We start from the raw sequence: 15,305 nt of genomic DNA on the forward strand, positions 1-15,305 counted from the left end.
TCCTGTTGCCGAGGGTAACGCTCCTCCAAAGAAGCCTTGTGTTGCTTTCGCTCCTTCCCTTGATGTTTTTAAAAGTGGGTGCGAGTGCGTGTGTAATGGGACTGTTTTCATGCTCCCTGTGTGTGTGTGTGTGTGTGTGTGTGTGTGTGTGTGTGTGTGTGTGTGTGTGTGTGTGTGTGTGTGTGTGTGTGTGTTTAGGCACAAGTGTGTGATCGTGTATATTCAAATATGAACGTGATTGATCATGTGTGTGCATGCATGAATGTGTATATACCTTGTGTGTGTGCGTACGCCTCTCATGTAAGTGTGTGCTTATGCCTCTGTGTTGGGTTATCGCTGTATCGGGACTGGCAAAGAGGGGAAGATAGCTGCTGGCTATCAGATGTCAGACAATACAGCAAGGCCTGCACACTGCAGAGCAGGGCAGAGGGCCATGCTAGCAAGTTTTCTGTGGTAAATATTGTGGTAAATGTGTTTGTTTGTTGGTATGGCATGTGTGTGAGTCTTTATAGTACTGTGGTAAACATATGTATCCTGTTGCCACATGTTGTCTGTTGACTTTCTTGCCCAGGAACAATTGCCTGTTAGGGAATAAATCAAGTGTATTGAGTTGAATGGAATGGACGTACCTGAGTTTGGCTTAGCTTGATGCTCTGGATGTGGGGGAATATGAGGACACTGTCCTTCTTATTGACCCCCTTTAAAGAGCCACGGTGGACGCCCAAACCAAAAACCTGAAAAAAGTGAAAGGACATCACTGTTAAAGGGACAGTAAATATAAATGACAAAAATTACTTATTTTACCTTGTTTAATGTGTCAGAAGAGTGTGCAATCCAAAAGTGGAGTTTCGTTTACTTGGCCATTGTAAAGGGACTGATTAGACCACAGAATATTAAATCAAAGGGAGTGAATGAATCCAAGGTAGCATGCTAATGTTGCTTATGCTAATAGTGGCCATGACATATACAACACTGGAGAGTGGATCATGGTAATATCACAATCCCCATAGTTTATTTAATGGAAACTTAAGTTATTTAATGATTGGGTGTACTAAATTGTGCCTTTTCACTGATAAACAGAATATATTCAGGCCTAGGCACCCTTATCTCCCTACCAAGAACCATGAACTAATGCTTATTTAACTATTAATAGGGCTTTGGGCTTTTATGTCACTCTTAACATCCATCTGCTTTGATGCGTCTTTAAAAGGTCAGGGGGTCAAAGGTGCCAAATATCACATCACAGCCATTACTTCCTGTGTTTCAAAACGGTTGCAAAACTAACTTCAACATGCCGACAGGAACACAATGTTCTTTTTGAGTCTATATTAAAAACAGATCCCTGGTTGTGGGTCAGGGCATACGTCCCAAATGGAACCCTAGTCTATAGTGCAGGATTCTTTTTTTTTTACAATTTTTAAAAAACGTTTACCCGCTTAACCCGAAAGCCAGCCGCACCAATGTGTTGGAGGAAACACTGTACACCTGGCGACCGTGTCAGCGTGCACTGCGCCTAGCCCGCCACCGTGTCAGCGTGCACTGCGCCTAGCCTGCCACAGAAGTCGCTAGAGCGCGATGGGACAAGAACATCCCTGTCGGCCAAACCCTCCCCTAACCCGGACGACGCTGGGCCAATTGTGCACCGCTCCATGGGTCTCCCAGTCACAGCCAGCTGCGACAGAGCCTGGACTCGAACCAGGATCTCTAGTGGCACAGCTAGCACTGCGATGCAGTGCCTTAGACCACTGCGTCACTTGGCAGGCATAGTGCACTACTTTTGTCCACAGTCATACGGGCACTGGTGAAAAGTAGTGCAGTAAATAAGGAGCCGTTTGCGACATAGACTGGAGAGGATTAGTATCATATGCTCGTATCACTACTGACCTGGTAAGAGAGCACCCCGTGGGCCGATGTGTTTATAAATAATGAGTTTTCTACGTTTCCCTCCTCTGTAGGGAGGAAGACTAGTTTAAAGGAGGCCTTCCCTCTGGGTGGGATTACCTGAAAGCAGAGAGGACACGGGGTCAAGGTTCACTGAAAGGCAATGACTACGTTACAATGTCCATACTAGCATGGGTTCATACATGACTTCACACTCAGTAGTATGCTGGTGAGGCACACAACTTCCACCACTTATATGGGAATCATGCTGAGAATGATTTGTGTGTTAATTTCAGCCTGGAATCGGTAGGAGAATATGTGATATGCAAGGATGTAACACGCACTGTTGTCAGAGTGTGATGCAACGTTGTTGTGCTTGATTTATTTTCTAAGCAGAGCAGGGAAATGCTGTGGGTTTCAATGGCAGTTTGAGAGTTTAAATAGCTGTACTGGTGGCCCAAGGGACTGACATGAGAAAGAGGGGGGAGTGGAGAGAGGTAGACAAAGAGAGGAAAAAACAGTGTGTGAGAGAGAGGGGGAGTGGAGAGAGGTAGACGAAGAGAGGAAAAAACAGTGTGTGAAAGAGAGAGGAGAGCGCGCAAGGGAGAGAAACAGAGAAAGAGGAGAGGGAAGCAAAATAGAGATTGTAGCGAGAAGCTGGATGGAGAGGGGTGTGGTTGAGTGAGAGGAGGGGGGAGTGTCCGAGGGAGGGCGCCCACACACACTCACCCTTCTGTAGAACGAAGGCATATGAAAATGTCTGCTGGATGTAAACATTGACAGCAGTGTCACTGGGAGTTCCTGGCTGGGGTTGTGTATGTATATGGTTTCAGCTCTTGGCAGCCCCAGTGGCCTACAGAGACAGAGAGAGAGAGAGAGAGAGAGAGATAGAGATGGAGAGAGATGGACACAACAAGCACCTCTCATTGTTCTATCCAGGCATAGTAAACATCAAGCTTTACTGAACAAAAATATACATGCAACATGCAACACTTTCAAAGATTTTGCTGCGTTACAGTTCATATAACGAAATAAGTCAATTGAAATGAATTCATTAGGCCCTAATCTATGGATTTCACATTACTGGGAATACATATATCTGTTGGTCACAGATACCTTAAAAAAAAAAATAAGGGGCATGGATTAGAACACTAGTCAGTATCTGGTGTGACCACCATTTGCCTCATGCAGCGCAACATCTCCTTCACATAGAGTTGATCAGACTGTTGATTGTGGCCTGTGCAATGTTGCCCCAATCCTCTTGTGCGAAGTTGCTGGATATTGGCGGGAACTGAAACACGTCGTACACATTAATCCAGAGCATCCCAAACATGCTCAATGGTTGACATGTCTAGTGAGTATGTAGGCCATGGAAGAACTGGGACATTTTTATTTTCCAGGAATTGTGTACAGATTCTTGCGACATGCGGCCGTGCATTAACATGCTGAAACATGAGGGGATGGCGGTGGATGAATGGCACGACAATGGACCTCGTCATGGCATCTCTGTGCATTCAAATTGCTATCGATAAAATGCAATTGTGTTCGTTGTCTGTAGCTTATGCCTGCCCATACCATAACCTCACCGCCACCAACGATGAAATCAGCAAACCGCTCGCCCACACAACGCCATACATGTCGTCTGCAGTTGTGATGACAATCGGACAGTACTGCCAAATTCTCTAAAACGACGTTGGTAGAGAAATTAACATTCAATTATCTGGCAACAGCTCTAGCGGACATTCCTGCAGTCAGCATACCACTGGAAGCTCCCTCAAAACTTGAGACATCTGTGGCATTGTGTTGTGTGACCACGCTGCACATTTTAGAGTGGCCTTTTATTGTCCACAGCACAAGGTGCACCTATGTAATGATCATGCTGTTTAATCATTGTAAAATACTTTATCGCAATTGAACATTGATAAAGTAATATTTCTAAACTACTATGAAACTAACTTTTGTTTAAGTACAATTTCGACATTGTTACCTCGTTTGCAGTTTTACCATGATTACATTCTAGTTACCACTGTAGTTATAGAGTAACCTCAGGGAATAAGATTGCGACTCAATGCAAAGTGTTTCTGGTTGTGTCAACACTGACATAGCATCAACACTTGACCATGAGCTAGAAATGTCCCTTTAATAGTGACGTTTCCTCTAGGGACAGATCTAGGATCCGCTTCCCCTCCCCTCCCCCAATCCTAACCTTAACCATTAGCGCGGGGAAACGCAAAACTGACTCAAGATCAGTGTCTAGGGGCAACTTCACCCTAAACCATTTTATTGACTACAAGTTAGCACTTCCTGGAAACGAGGAAGTCACTTTTGCTCCTCTGACACTTCTCCGGGGCCGACATCAAAGGAGAAACCATGACATAGTTCAGATCAACCATAAAAACGAAGCGAGCGCAGCCTGCTATTAAAAGGTCTATGGTGACCTTTGGAGCTATGCTTAGCGCTCTCCATTTAGCCTTTTAATATTTTGATGTGTTTGTAATAAAAAGGGGGCCCAGCAACAAAGGCAGGAGTCACCACAGTTCTGTAAAATGTCCCTCTTAAAGGAGAGGTTTGCAGATAAAGTTAATAGCTGCAGGTGCCAGCTTTCCTCATGCTAGTGTCATCATTAACCATATGCAAGGAATATATAAATACACCTGATAGTAACTTTTAGAGCTACTGTACAATGTGAAGTCATTGGATAGGTCAAACTCCATTTCCTAACGTGATTAAGTAACAGACAGATGCGTTTTAACCTTGCCTATTTTATAATCTAGATGTTTCCTCAATTCAATGCTAATGGCAAAAGACAGCAGAAATTCCATCCTCTTTATGCAAAGCTACTGCCTGTCCTAGCCACTCGTATCACATGACTGGGGACCTGCATTGTAGTGGGGACAGGGGGTTTGTTGTGTGTTTAAACAACGGGATGACAGTAAATACTGCGAAAGTAGTGCACTACACATAGGGAATAGAGTGCCCATATGGCTCTGGTCAAAGTAGTGCATTATATTGGGAATAGGGTGCCACTGGGCTCTGGTCAAAAGTAGTGCACTATATAGGAAAGAGGGTGACATTTGGGACACATCTTCGGTCAATAAAGGTCTGTTTGGGCATGCCTGGTTCCCTCTGTGCTGCCTGGCAAACGGAGAAAGGAGGGTGTGCTAATGTTGCATATCAACACTGTATATTGCCATTGCTGAAATTACTGGGCTGTTGGGTTAGCCTAGTTAGCGAGTGGCTAGCAAGGCTAGAGGTTGAGATTAACACCTTGTGCTGGTTTGCTTGTGTTATGGCTGCTTTGCTTGATGCCACTGTAGCAAAACAAGGGTGTGGGATTTTATTGTTTAAACACTTGAGTCATATAGCAACCATCGTCCATAGCAATAAGGTATGGACGAGGATACATCCTAGGTCGGACCTAGTGTTTACTAGTTTGTTAAAGGTTGGGAATGGGGTATTTCTCAGATTTAGAAACAGAACTAATTAACAAATACATATCTTGGATACTTGGACCAATAGATAAACAAAATGAAAATGGGAAATAAACAGACCTTGGACGGAAAAAAATGTGAATTTGGCTCAAAAGAATGAATAAATATGTCATAGGATACATTTTTTCAGCTGCAAATAGTAGCAGTGAGAACAGCCGTCCAAGCACAACAAAGAGTCTCGCTATTCTGGTGATTGTTTTGGGAGTGGGGAGACAAACAGCAGAGTCCTAAACGTTTCCCCTTGGGTCTGACCCTCTCCCTTATTCAGTCTCGCGCTTATGGGAAGAGAGCTGAGCTGCTCATGACCTTATTTGGTCGTCATCTGTCTGTTCCTTTGGCTTCCTCTGCGTTTAAAAAGCCCCTCTGCTTTATACAGAGAGCTTCTCCACTTCTACTGCTTTTTATCATCACTTTCTATGCATGTGCTTCTTCTTGGGGGCTTCCGGTGACATAATCCAGACAAGGTTAGGTAAAGGTTACAGATATTTTGTTGATTTTGGCATACGACGCTATTCTAAATGCCTTTTCCACATTACTCTTATAACTGTCGGATTGTGATTTGGAGTCGGTGTCTTTTGCACCCATGTGTACGTCTAAAATGAGGTGGTTGGTTATAGTAGCTCCAAACACAGGATTTATCAATGTCTTGACATTGGCTTATGTTTATGAATCCTTATTATGAATCCTTTTCTATGAAACCAGGAAGTGAGAGAAATAAACTCACTGTGTCCCAAACTCCAGTGATGGCGGCTGGAAGCGCAGCGGCCTTCCATTCTCCGGCACGTAGAATGAGGAGCTGGCGAAAGAAAGACAAAAAGAAGAACACATTTATGTACACGTACACCTATCAACTCAGTGGAGTTACAACGGGACCTTATCATATGAAACAAGTGAGCGCTCGGGCGACTTAGCAAAACGCTGACTCTCCTATCTAACAACGCAGCCAGAGTGGTGGCCAAATCTCAAGTCCTCTGAGACACTTGATCATCCTACTCATAAAAAAATAATAATACATAAAAATATAACAAAAGGCAGAGGGGTGTCAGAGATGATGAATTAGGGGGATTTAAATGGAAGTCTCCCGCTTGCCAAATCCATTTCACACCCCATTGGGGGGGGGGGGGGGAGAGACTCGAGTTGAAACATGACAAAGAGAGTTCTTTATTAAAAGAGCTGCTTTACAGTGTCTTTGGGAAACTCAAGCCGCATGTGTTGGGAGTTGGACTAAAACCTGCTTTCATCAACACCAATGTGGGTCCTTCTATTTGTGATTGGAATTCTACTCATTTCAATAAGGAAGGTATAACCAGGTTTCTGTATGTTTATTAGACACCAAACAGAAGAAAAATGGGAGAGACTGCCTGGACTTGTCTAATGAGAAATTAACCATTTTTTTCCGTTACAAAATGTTTTAGAAAGTTTTTCGTTGCCGTAACGAACAACCCCCTGCATTGCACTGCAAGCGAGCGTCTATGCACGCAGCAAAACAACGCAGCCAATCGCCAGTGACACGGTTACAACAGAAAGTGGTGGTTTCTAATTCTGAGCTTCAGTAAGAATAGCTCTAGGACATCAGACGTCACACACATCTACTTCAGTTTCATATTAGAAACTCTAAACTATCAGAGGTGTGAATCCAATGTTGTCAAGGAGACTTCAATGTTGTACAATTGGCGCAGGTACAGTATATTCGTTATGCATCTTATTTATCAAACGTGTACATCATACAGATACATAGCCTTTGAGCGGAAAATCGTTCAGACAGCGCGAGAGCTGCGGCTACAGCATCTCAAACAGCAAACGCATACATTGGCAACGGAAGGCAGGCTTCATCACTGTCACACCACTTTGCAATGAGCTGGAGGCAGTATGCATATACTTAATTGTTTGAAATCTGAACGTATTAATACATATTATGGAGGCATGTCTTACCTCGCTTCAAAGCAGCCTAGCCAAAAATCAGTCCATATCCGTGGAAGCAATTATTTCATATAAACTTTATTTCACTGTCCAGTAGCCATAATCCTAGTCATATTAGCAACCCGTGCTAGTTGTTGCATATTAGATCTCCCCTCTTAAAAAATGTCTAAAGGATACTTTCATCTCGGTCACATGAAACCACTTGCATGTGTGGTGCCCTTTTGACAACGGGGTTATCCCGCTAATTGCATTATGGAGATAACATTCGCGAATAGCCTGCTGCCCTGTGTGCATTGCTGCGCTTATAATGTGTAGAAATAATAGGTGATCAACATTTTAAGCTAAACGTTGTGATCTGTTGCATCACACATTGTTATGCAGCCTACTAGGCCTACTGGTTGTATGAACTAGGGATCTATCATCCCACAACTGTCCCAGAGTCTGTTTGATATAGGGTATTTCTTTCTAGACAAGGTGACCAATAGAATAGGTAAACCTTTCTACTATGGGGGATAGTAGATTGACAGGCCAGTGATTTTGCTGTTGGTTACTTGTCTTCGCTGAGGAAATGTAAATGTGGACAGTTATTCTAAACATCTTCAAAGTGCACGTCAGAATTCAGTAAGAAGGAGTTGCATCCTCGACTTGAATGTTCTGTTAACATTAATGACCATAATCGAAATGTGATTTCTGTCATTCTGAGCACCATGGGTGGACGACCTAATCAGGTTACACATCCAATGCATATGGGTCCGATAATTTATCAAATGTCCGGTAAATGAAAATCCCCCAAATGGAAACCCTGGCTGGGTTCTAGTGTTGATAAACATGTTTATTTGACACGTTGATTGTTGGAATGGATGGAGATGCCCATAAACTAGCTCAGTGTTTCCCAATCCTAGTCCTGGGGACCCAAATTGATGGGGGGGATAAAATAAATCGATAGTTACATATCGGGATATCATTTTTTTTTACCATATATCGTATCAACAATATCGCAATATTATTTTTTGGCTAGTTTGTGGTCCCTGCACAAAAACACCATTATTTTTTCATCATAACTTGTTCTCTATCTTTTTAACCTTTTCAAACACGAGTTGTTTTATGCAGGTGATGCACTCACTGTTCCAAAATGTGATTGTTATGCAACAGGACTGTTAAAACGAGCTGCCTGCGAATTATCTATAGGCTGTTTCAACTTGTCAATTTCCAATTATTTTCTAACAACAGTTTGAATTGAAGTGTGTTCCGCCTCCTCATTAATTCACATAGAAGTAGCCCATTTCAGTGTTGAGGACAATTTATGTTTGATGCTTAACTGAGCTGGACAAACTTCCCTCTTTGAGAAGAGCCCTTCCCCATTTTTTCTGCACATGAAGTATGCAGACATTTGCAGTCGTGCACAAACTGGCACATTTTCTGACTGGCGCTCACATTGTTGCATTGTTGTTTTCCTTACAAATAATAACTTTGGACATGTTGCTATCAAAGTAATTGCCTTATTTTCTGTGTATCGTGTTGTTTCTACTGTAGCATACAGCATACAGTATGTATGTATGTATGTATGTATGTATAGAGCATAATGTATTCACAGTTTTATTCACGTTTTCAAGTACTGGTGACAAATAATGCATTCTGATTATTGCATAGATTGTAATGGACACCTAGGATGTGTGTAAAATACTTTCTTGGCATTTTGTTGTACTGATTATGAGCTACTGCTAAGCTATTTTCCAGCCATGTGTGGCGCAATGTTTGTACACATTACAATGCATTCTGGGTGTCACGTAAACGTCTGTCAGACCAAAGATGTTATAATGAGGTGAAGGAATGGTTCACTTATCTTTCGATTAAACTTCCAGAAGTGAATGAAGGGAAGTAGATGACACACCCCCTTGAACATGCATACTGCAAACAGACCAAACTCATCTTGTCTCCTTATCTTTTGTTGACGCGAAAAAAAGAAAAGTGGCAGCTTGCACAAACTACCCATCGTCGGATTACTTTTGATTTCTAGAAAGTGTTTTACTCAATTATTTCGATCAACTTTGAGCTCACCTGTGTTGTGACAATTTATAAATAGTAACTGCTATTAGCTAATTCATATTGTGGTTTCTGTCAGCCGAAAGTTCTCTAAATACGTAAATATTTCCTTAGTTAGCGCTAGGACTAATGGAAACTACATTTTCCGATTTAGATGATTGTGTATGCTGTCACTATTTCTGTGAATGTCTGAATATTGCATCCAAAAATAAAACTGGTCACATTCAGGACATAACTTTGGATGGACTGTGTTTGTGCAAAATGTTTGTGAATAAAAATAAGTGTGGCTAGCTCAAATGCTGACTGTTGCGTCAATCGAAACTGGACATTCTAATCACACTGGTTTGAGCGTACACTGTAGAATGATCACACCCGTTTGCTGGTACGTGTGAAAAGGTTAAATCGGGAGCCAATTTGTTTTCAGCACTTTTATTTCCATGACTGATCAAAACTCGTTTTCTTATGCTCTCTCGTCTCTCTGAAGCAGTGAGCAAGAGAGTTTGGAACATCGAATCGCAATCAAACCAAATTATCAACTTGCAATACATATAGAATCATGAGAAGCATCGCAATACAGGTCTCTGGCAATTCCCAGCCCTACTGGGAAACCAAATGGGTGCACACACCTGATTCCACTTATCACGTCTTGATGAGTTGGTAAGTGGAATCAGGTGGGTTAGTGTGCTGTGTTATTGCCAGGGCTAAAACTAAAATGTGCATTGTGCACCTCGTTGGGTCACCAGGACCAGTATTGAGAAACACTGGGCCCTAGGCTATAAGTAGCGGGCTGGTACATTGACAAGTCCATGTACATCAGCTAGGCTAGACTGCCTAGAGACCACAGCAACATCCACTTGGCTCCGGGATGAAGTTTCACCCCCAGGTACAAATCAAGGATCAGCTTTCCATCCCCCAAGCCTAACCTTAACCATTAGTGGGAAAAATGCTAAACTGACCCAAGATCAGCATTTAGGGGCACCTTCACCCTACTCCATCTTCCTGAGACTGAGTGGGTTACATTGTTTTAAGACGGTCAGGTTTGCACTCTAAAAACAGCTATGTTACACAAATAGCGTTTTAAAAAAGAAACCCACACACAGCCTACAACATATTGTAATGGGAACTCAATTAGTACACATGCACACCCCCCTCCCCCCCCCCCCCCCCCCCCATCCCTTACTCTCTCACCAAAAATCAACTTGTGCTTTCTATCTGAATGACACACTATTTGACGGCAAGTACGAGGTCATTTCTGCCACCCTGCTGCGACCAGTGCGTTGCTTGCGGTGGCCATGTGTGTGTGTGATGTCCCATTCCAATGAGCACTGTGACGGAGGTCCGCACTGCAGGGAGCCGGCAGCTGCAGTGTGTGAGGAGGAGAACCTGATCTGGCCCTGTTGACAGAGGGCTGACAGCTGTTCAGTGAGTTGACGGCAGAGACGGAACACTGCTTCTGAAGACCCTAACTAGCTTTAACAATATAGTGGCAAAAAAAAGTGTGAAACCTTTGAATATATTTCTGCATAAATTGGTCATAAAATGTGATCTGATCTTCATCTAGGTCACAACAATAGACAAACAATCTGCTTAAACTGATAACACACAAACAATTATACGTTTTCATGTCTTTATTGAACCCACTGTGTAAACATTCACAGTGCAGGGTGGGAAAACTATGTGAACCCTTGAATTTATTAACTGGTTGACCCTCCTTTGGCAGCAATGACCTCAACCAAACGTTTTCTGTAGTTGCGTATCAGACCTGCACAATGGTCAGGAGGAATTTTGGACCATTCCTATTTACAAAACTGTTTCAGTTCAGTAAAATTCTTGGGAGGTCTGGTGTGAACCGCTCTCGAGGTCATGCCACAGCATCTCAATCGGGTTGAGGTCAGGACTGTGACTGGGCCACTCCAGAAGATGTATTTTCTTCTGTTGAAGCCATTCTGTTGTTGATTTACTTCCGTGTTGTGGGTCGTTGTCCTGTTGCATCACCCAACTTCTGTTGAGCTTCAATGTGCACTTTTGCAAACTTCAGACACGCAGTAGTGGCTTCTTCCGTGGTGTCCTCCCATGAACCCCATTATTGTTTAGTGTTTTACGTATTGTAGACTCGTCAACAGAGATGTTAGCATGTTCCAGAAATTTCTGTAAGTCTTTAGCTGACACTCTAGGATTCTTCTTAACCTCATTGAGCATTCTGCTCTGTGCTCTTGCAGTCAACTTTGCAGGACACCCACTCCTAGGGAGAGTAGCAACAGTGCTGAAATTTCTCAATTTATTGACAATTTGTCTTACCCTGGACTGATGAATATCAAGGCTTTTAGAGATACTTTTGTAACCCTTTCCAGCTTTATGCAAGTCAACAATTCTTAATCTTGGGTCTTCTGAGATCTCTTTTGTTCAAGGCATGGTTCACATCAGGCAATGGTTCTTGTGAATAGCAAACTCATTTTGAGTGTTTTTTGTAGGGCAAGGCAGCTCTAACGAACATCTCCAATCTCGTCTCATTGATTGGACTCCAAGTTAGCTGACTCCAATTAGCTTTTGGAGTAGTCATTAGCCTAGGGGTTCACAAACTTTTCCCAACCTACACTGAATGTTTAAATGATGTATTCAAGAGAAATTAAATAATTTGTGTGTTATTAGTTTAAGCACACTATGTTTGTCTATTGTTGCCGTAATTAATTTGCCAGAATTGTACATAATTATGACATAACATTGAAGGTTGTGCAATGTAACAGCAATATTTAGACTTAGAGATGCCACCCGTTAGATAAAATACGGAACGGTTCCATATTTCACTGAAATAAACGTTTCGTTTTCGAAATGACAGTTTCCGGATTCGACCATATTAATGACCATAGGCTCGTATTTCTGTGTGTTATTAAGTCTATGATTTTATATTTGATAGAGCAGTCTGACTGAGCGATGGTACGCAGCAGCAGGATCGTAAGCATTCATTCAAACAGCACCTTCATGCATTTTGCCAGCAGCTCTTCGCAATTCTTCAAGCATTGCGCTGTTTATGACTTCAAGCCTATCAACCCCCGAGATTAGGCTGGTGTAACCCATGTGAAATGGCTAGCTAGTTAGCGGGTGCGCGCTAATAGCGCTTCAAACGTCACTCGCTCTGAGACTTGGGAGTGGTTGTTCCCCTTGCTCTACATGGGTAATGCTGCTTCGAGGGTGGCTGTTGTCGATGTGTTCCTGGTTCGAGCGAGGAGAGGGACGGAAGCTATACTGTTACACTGGCAATACTAAAGTGCCTATAAGAACATCCCATAGTCAAAGGTATATGAAATACAAATCGTATAGAGAGAAATAGTCCTATAATAACTACAAACTAAAGTTTCTTACCTGAGAATATTGAAGACTCATGTTCAAAGGAACCACCAGCACATCTTCTCATGTTCTGAGCAAGGAACTTAAACGTTAGCTTTTTTACATGGCACATATTGCACTTTTACTTTCTTCTCCAACACTTTGTTTTTGCATTATTTAAACCAAATTGAACATGTTTCATTATTTTTTTTAGGCTAAATTGATTTTATTGATGTATTATATTAAGTTAAAATAAGTGTTCATTCAGTATTGTTGTAATTGTCATTATTACAAATAAATACATGAAAAAATATATATTTTTTTTATTTATTTATTTATTTATATATATAATAAAAGCGGTGATTAATCGGTATCGGCTTTAATTGGCCCCCCAATAATCGGTATCGGCGTTGAAAAATCATAATCGGTCGACCTCTACTACACACACCCCCCCCTCCCTGCCTGATAACAATCAAATCAACACATTGAAGCCATGTTTTCACACTTTGGGATGGACAACGTCGCTCCATCAGTTCTAGATTGTCAGTTTCCTGTCCAAGCTTTCAACAGCTGGCATCTCGACTCACATACCCCGGGAGGGGCGGGAGAGAGAGAGTTGAAAGAGAGGCACAGTGGATGGCTACTACTGGGGACTTATTGGATTGTACAGTGTGTACACACGTAGTGAATGTTCTGGACCGCAGAGAGATTGTGGAACTGTGTGTCCTGTTTGGTGGTGCCTGTTGAGGTGACTCATATCATAAAGCAGACCTGAAGCACTGCTTGCTGTCCTTTCAGTTCTGCACTGTCCCTCACTGAGTAACAGGCTACACTGGGCCCAACTTCCTTTAGGGCTGGGCGATATCTTGTGTGGGGTGATACACTGAGGAACATTTGGAATAGGAATTTGGTTTACTTTCAGAATTGACTGGAGTTGAAATGGAACTGACCCCAACCCTGCTAATGATGGAAGCCTACAGTATAGGCTCCTAATGAGATAAAAATGGATTTGAATGGATGCTGTATCAACTAAACTTGTCCAATAGAATCCAATCTGTCGCACTTCATATTCATATTATTATAATATACATCTTCTGCCATAAAACCCTAGTCCTACTCCAGACTCATGGTTCTAAAAAGACTTGTATGTTAAAATGTCTTATTCTTCAATGGTCTCCCACGCGCACACAATTTTCCAAGAAAAAGAAAAAAAGATTTTAAAAAAAGAAAAAAAAGAAAAAAAGAAAAAGAATTTTTTTTTTTTAAAAAGAGACAACATATTCCATCCCTGAAACACGCTAATCCACCTGCAGAGGTTCTGAATTTAGTTCAGACAGACACGTTGCGGGTGGTTACGAGTCGAGAGGCATTGTCTACTGGCAGCTTCCCCCAGTCATTAACGTAGAGGATAAAATAGCCTATGAATATATTCAGGCTAGGGGTGGTTATTCACATTATAAACAGCTTCTCATACCAGTCACTGCCAGCCAACTGCTACCGCCGCTTATAGCATCCTAGGGATCTGCATCGCTGGCCTGCAATGCGGTGTGCTGTGTGGAGGTATAAAAAGACAATGGGATAGGAAGGGAGGAGGGAGAGGTGAAGGGGAGAAAGTTCATGCTGTGGTCACAGGGCATTGGGTACATGAAAGGCTTGGAAAGAGAGAGGCTGTTCGCAGTAGATGTCGGACACTATTGGCATGAGGCTTGTGACAATTGTCTAAAAGCATTTGGAAGGACAAGCCTGAGAAAGACTTAGGCCTAATCTGTTCACACAAAAAACACCACTTTGATTTATAAACACATACAAGATGGCTGATCTGAGGTAGATAATTACTGTTAACCGGTAATCGCAGGCTTTTGCTGAAAAATCCCATTACGAAATAATAGTTTTTAGCCTATTCATTGATGGAAATACATTGACTGGTCATTTTTTTTTATTTTTTTTTTAATCGGTCTATAGGTTAATTAATATAACTGTGGAATTAAATTGGCAGCATACAGCATACAGAGCCTTCAAGTGGAAAATCTTTCATATTGTGCAAAATATCTATTCATTTTGGATCTATCATCCCACAACTGTCCCAGAGTCTGTTTGATATAGGGTATTTCTTTCTAGACAAGGTGACCAATAGAATAGGTAAACCTTTCTACTATGGGGTTTAGTAGATTGACAGGCCAGTGATTTTGCTGTTGGTTACTTGTCTTCGCTGAGGAAATGTAAATGTGGACAGTTATTCTAAACATCTTCAAAGTGCACGTCATAATTCAGTAAGAAGGACGACACATCGTTGCATTCTCGACTTGCATGTTATGTTAATATTAATGAGCATTTTCTAAATGTGATTTCTGTCGTCATTCTGAGCAACGTGGGTGGACGCCCTAATCAGGTTATGCACCCAATGCATATGGGTCCGGTACATTTATGTAATGTCCGGTAAATTAAAATATTGCCGGTCAAATGCCCGGCGCCACAGTTCCCTAAACAAAACCCTGCTCCAAACTGAGGCAGGCCATGTCTTGTGCGAGCTACTTCCCTCAGAAAAACACTTGACTGATGAGTACCCAGTGAGTCAGGAGGCTTGCCACAGCCAGTGTAAAAATATATAGCCTAGCACAGCCCAAGGCCATTCACTTTGCCAGCCTG

General features: G+C 42.2%; 1 protein-coding gene across 3 annotated transcripts in view; it reads right to left on the minus strand.

Moving 5' to 3' along the window:
• The window catches only part of tmem131l (transmembrane 131 like), a 95,214-nt gene that overhangs the window by 35,623 nt on the left and 44,286 nt on the right, over nt 1-15,305 (minus strand). For all 3 annotated transcript variants that reach the window (XM_014195585.3, XM_014195584.3, XM_014195583.3), the window contains exons 4-7: nt 6,097-6,168; nt 2,611-2,734; nt 1,885-2,001; nt 630-734 (exon numbers count right to left, since the gene is read on the minus strand). In XM_014195585.3, the coding sequence (XP_014051060.3) occupies nt 630-734; nt 1,885-2,001; nt 2,611-2,734; nt 6,097-6,168 (418 nt within the window). The remainder of the gene's footprint in view (nt 1-629; nt 735-1,884; nt 2,002-2,610; nt 2,735-6,096; nt 6,169-15,305) is intronic.

This window comes from Salmo salar, chromosome 04, assembly GCF_965601325.2.
Source record: "Salmo salar chromosome 04, fSalSal1, whole genome shotgun sequence".
Lineage (NCBI taxonomy): Eukaryota > Metazoa > Chordata > Actinopteri > Salmoniformes > Salmonidae > Salmo > Salmo salar.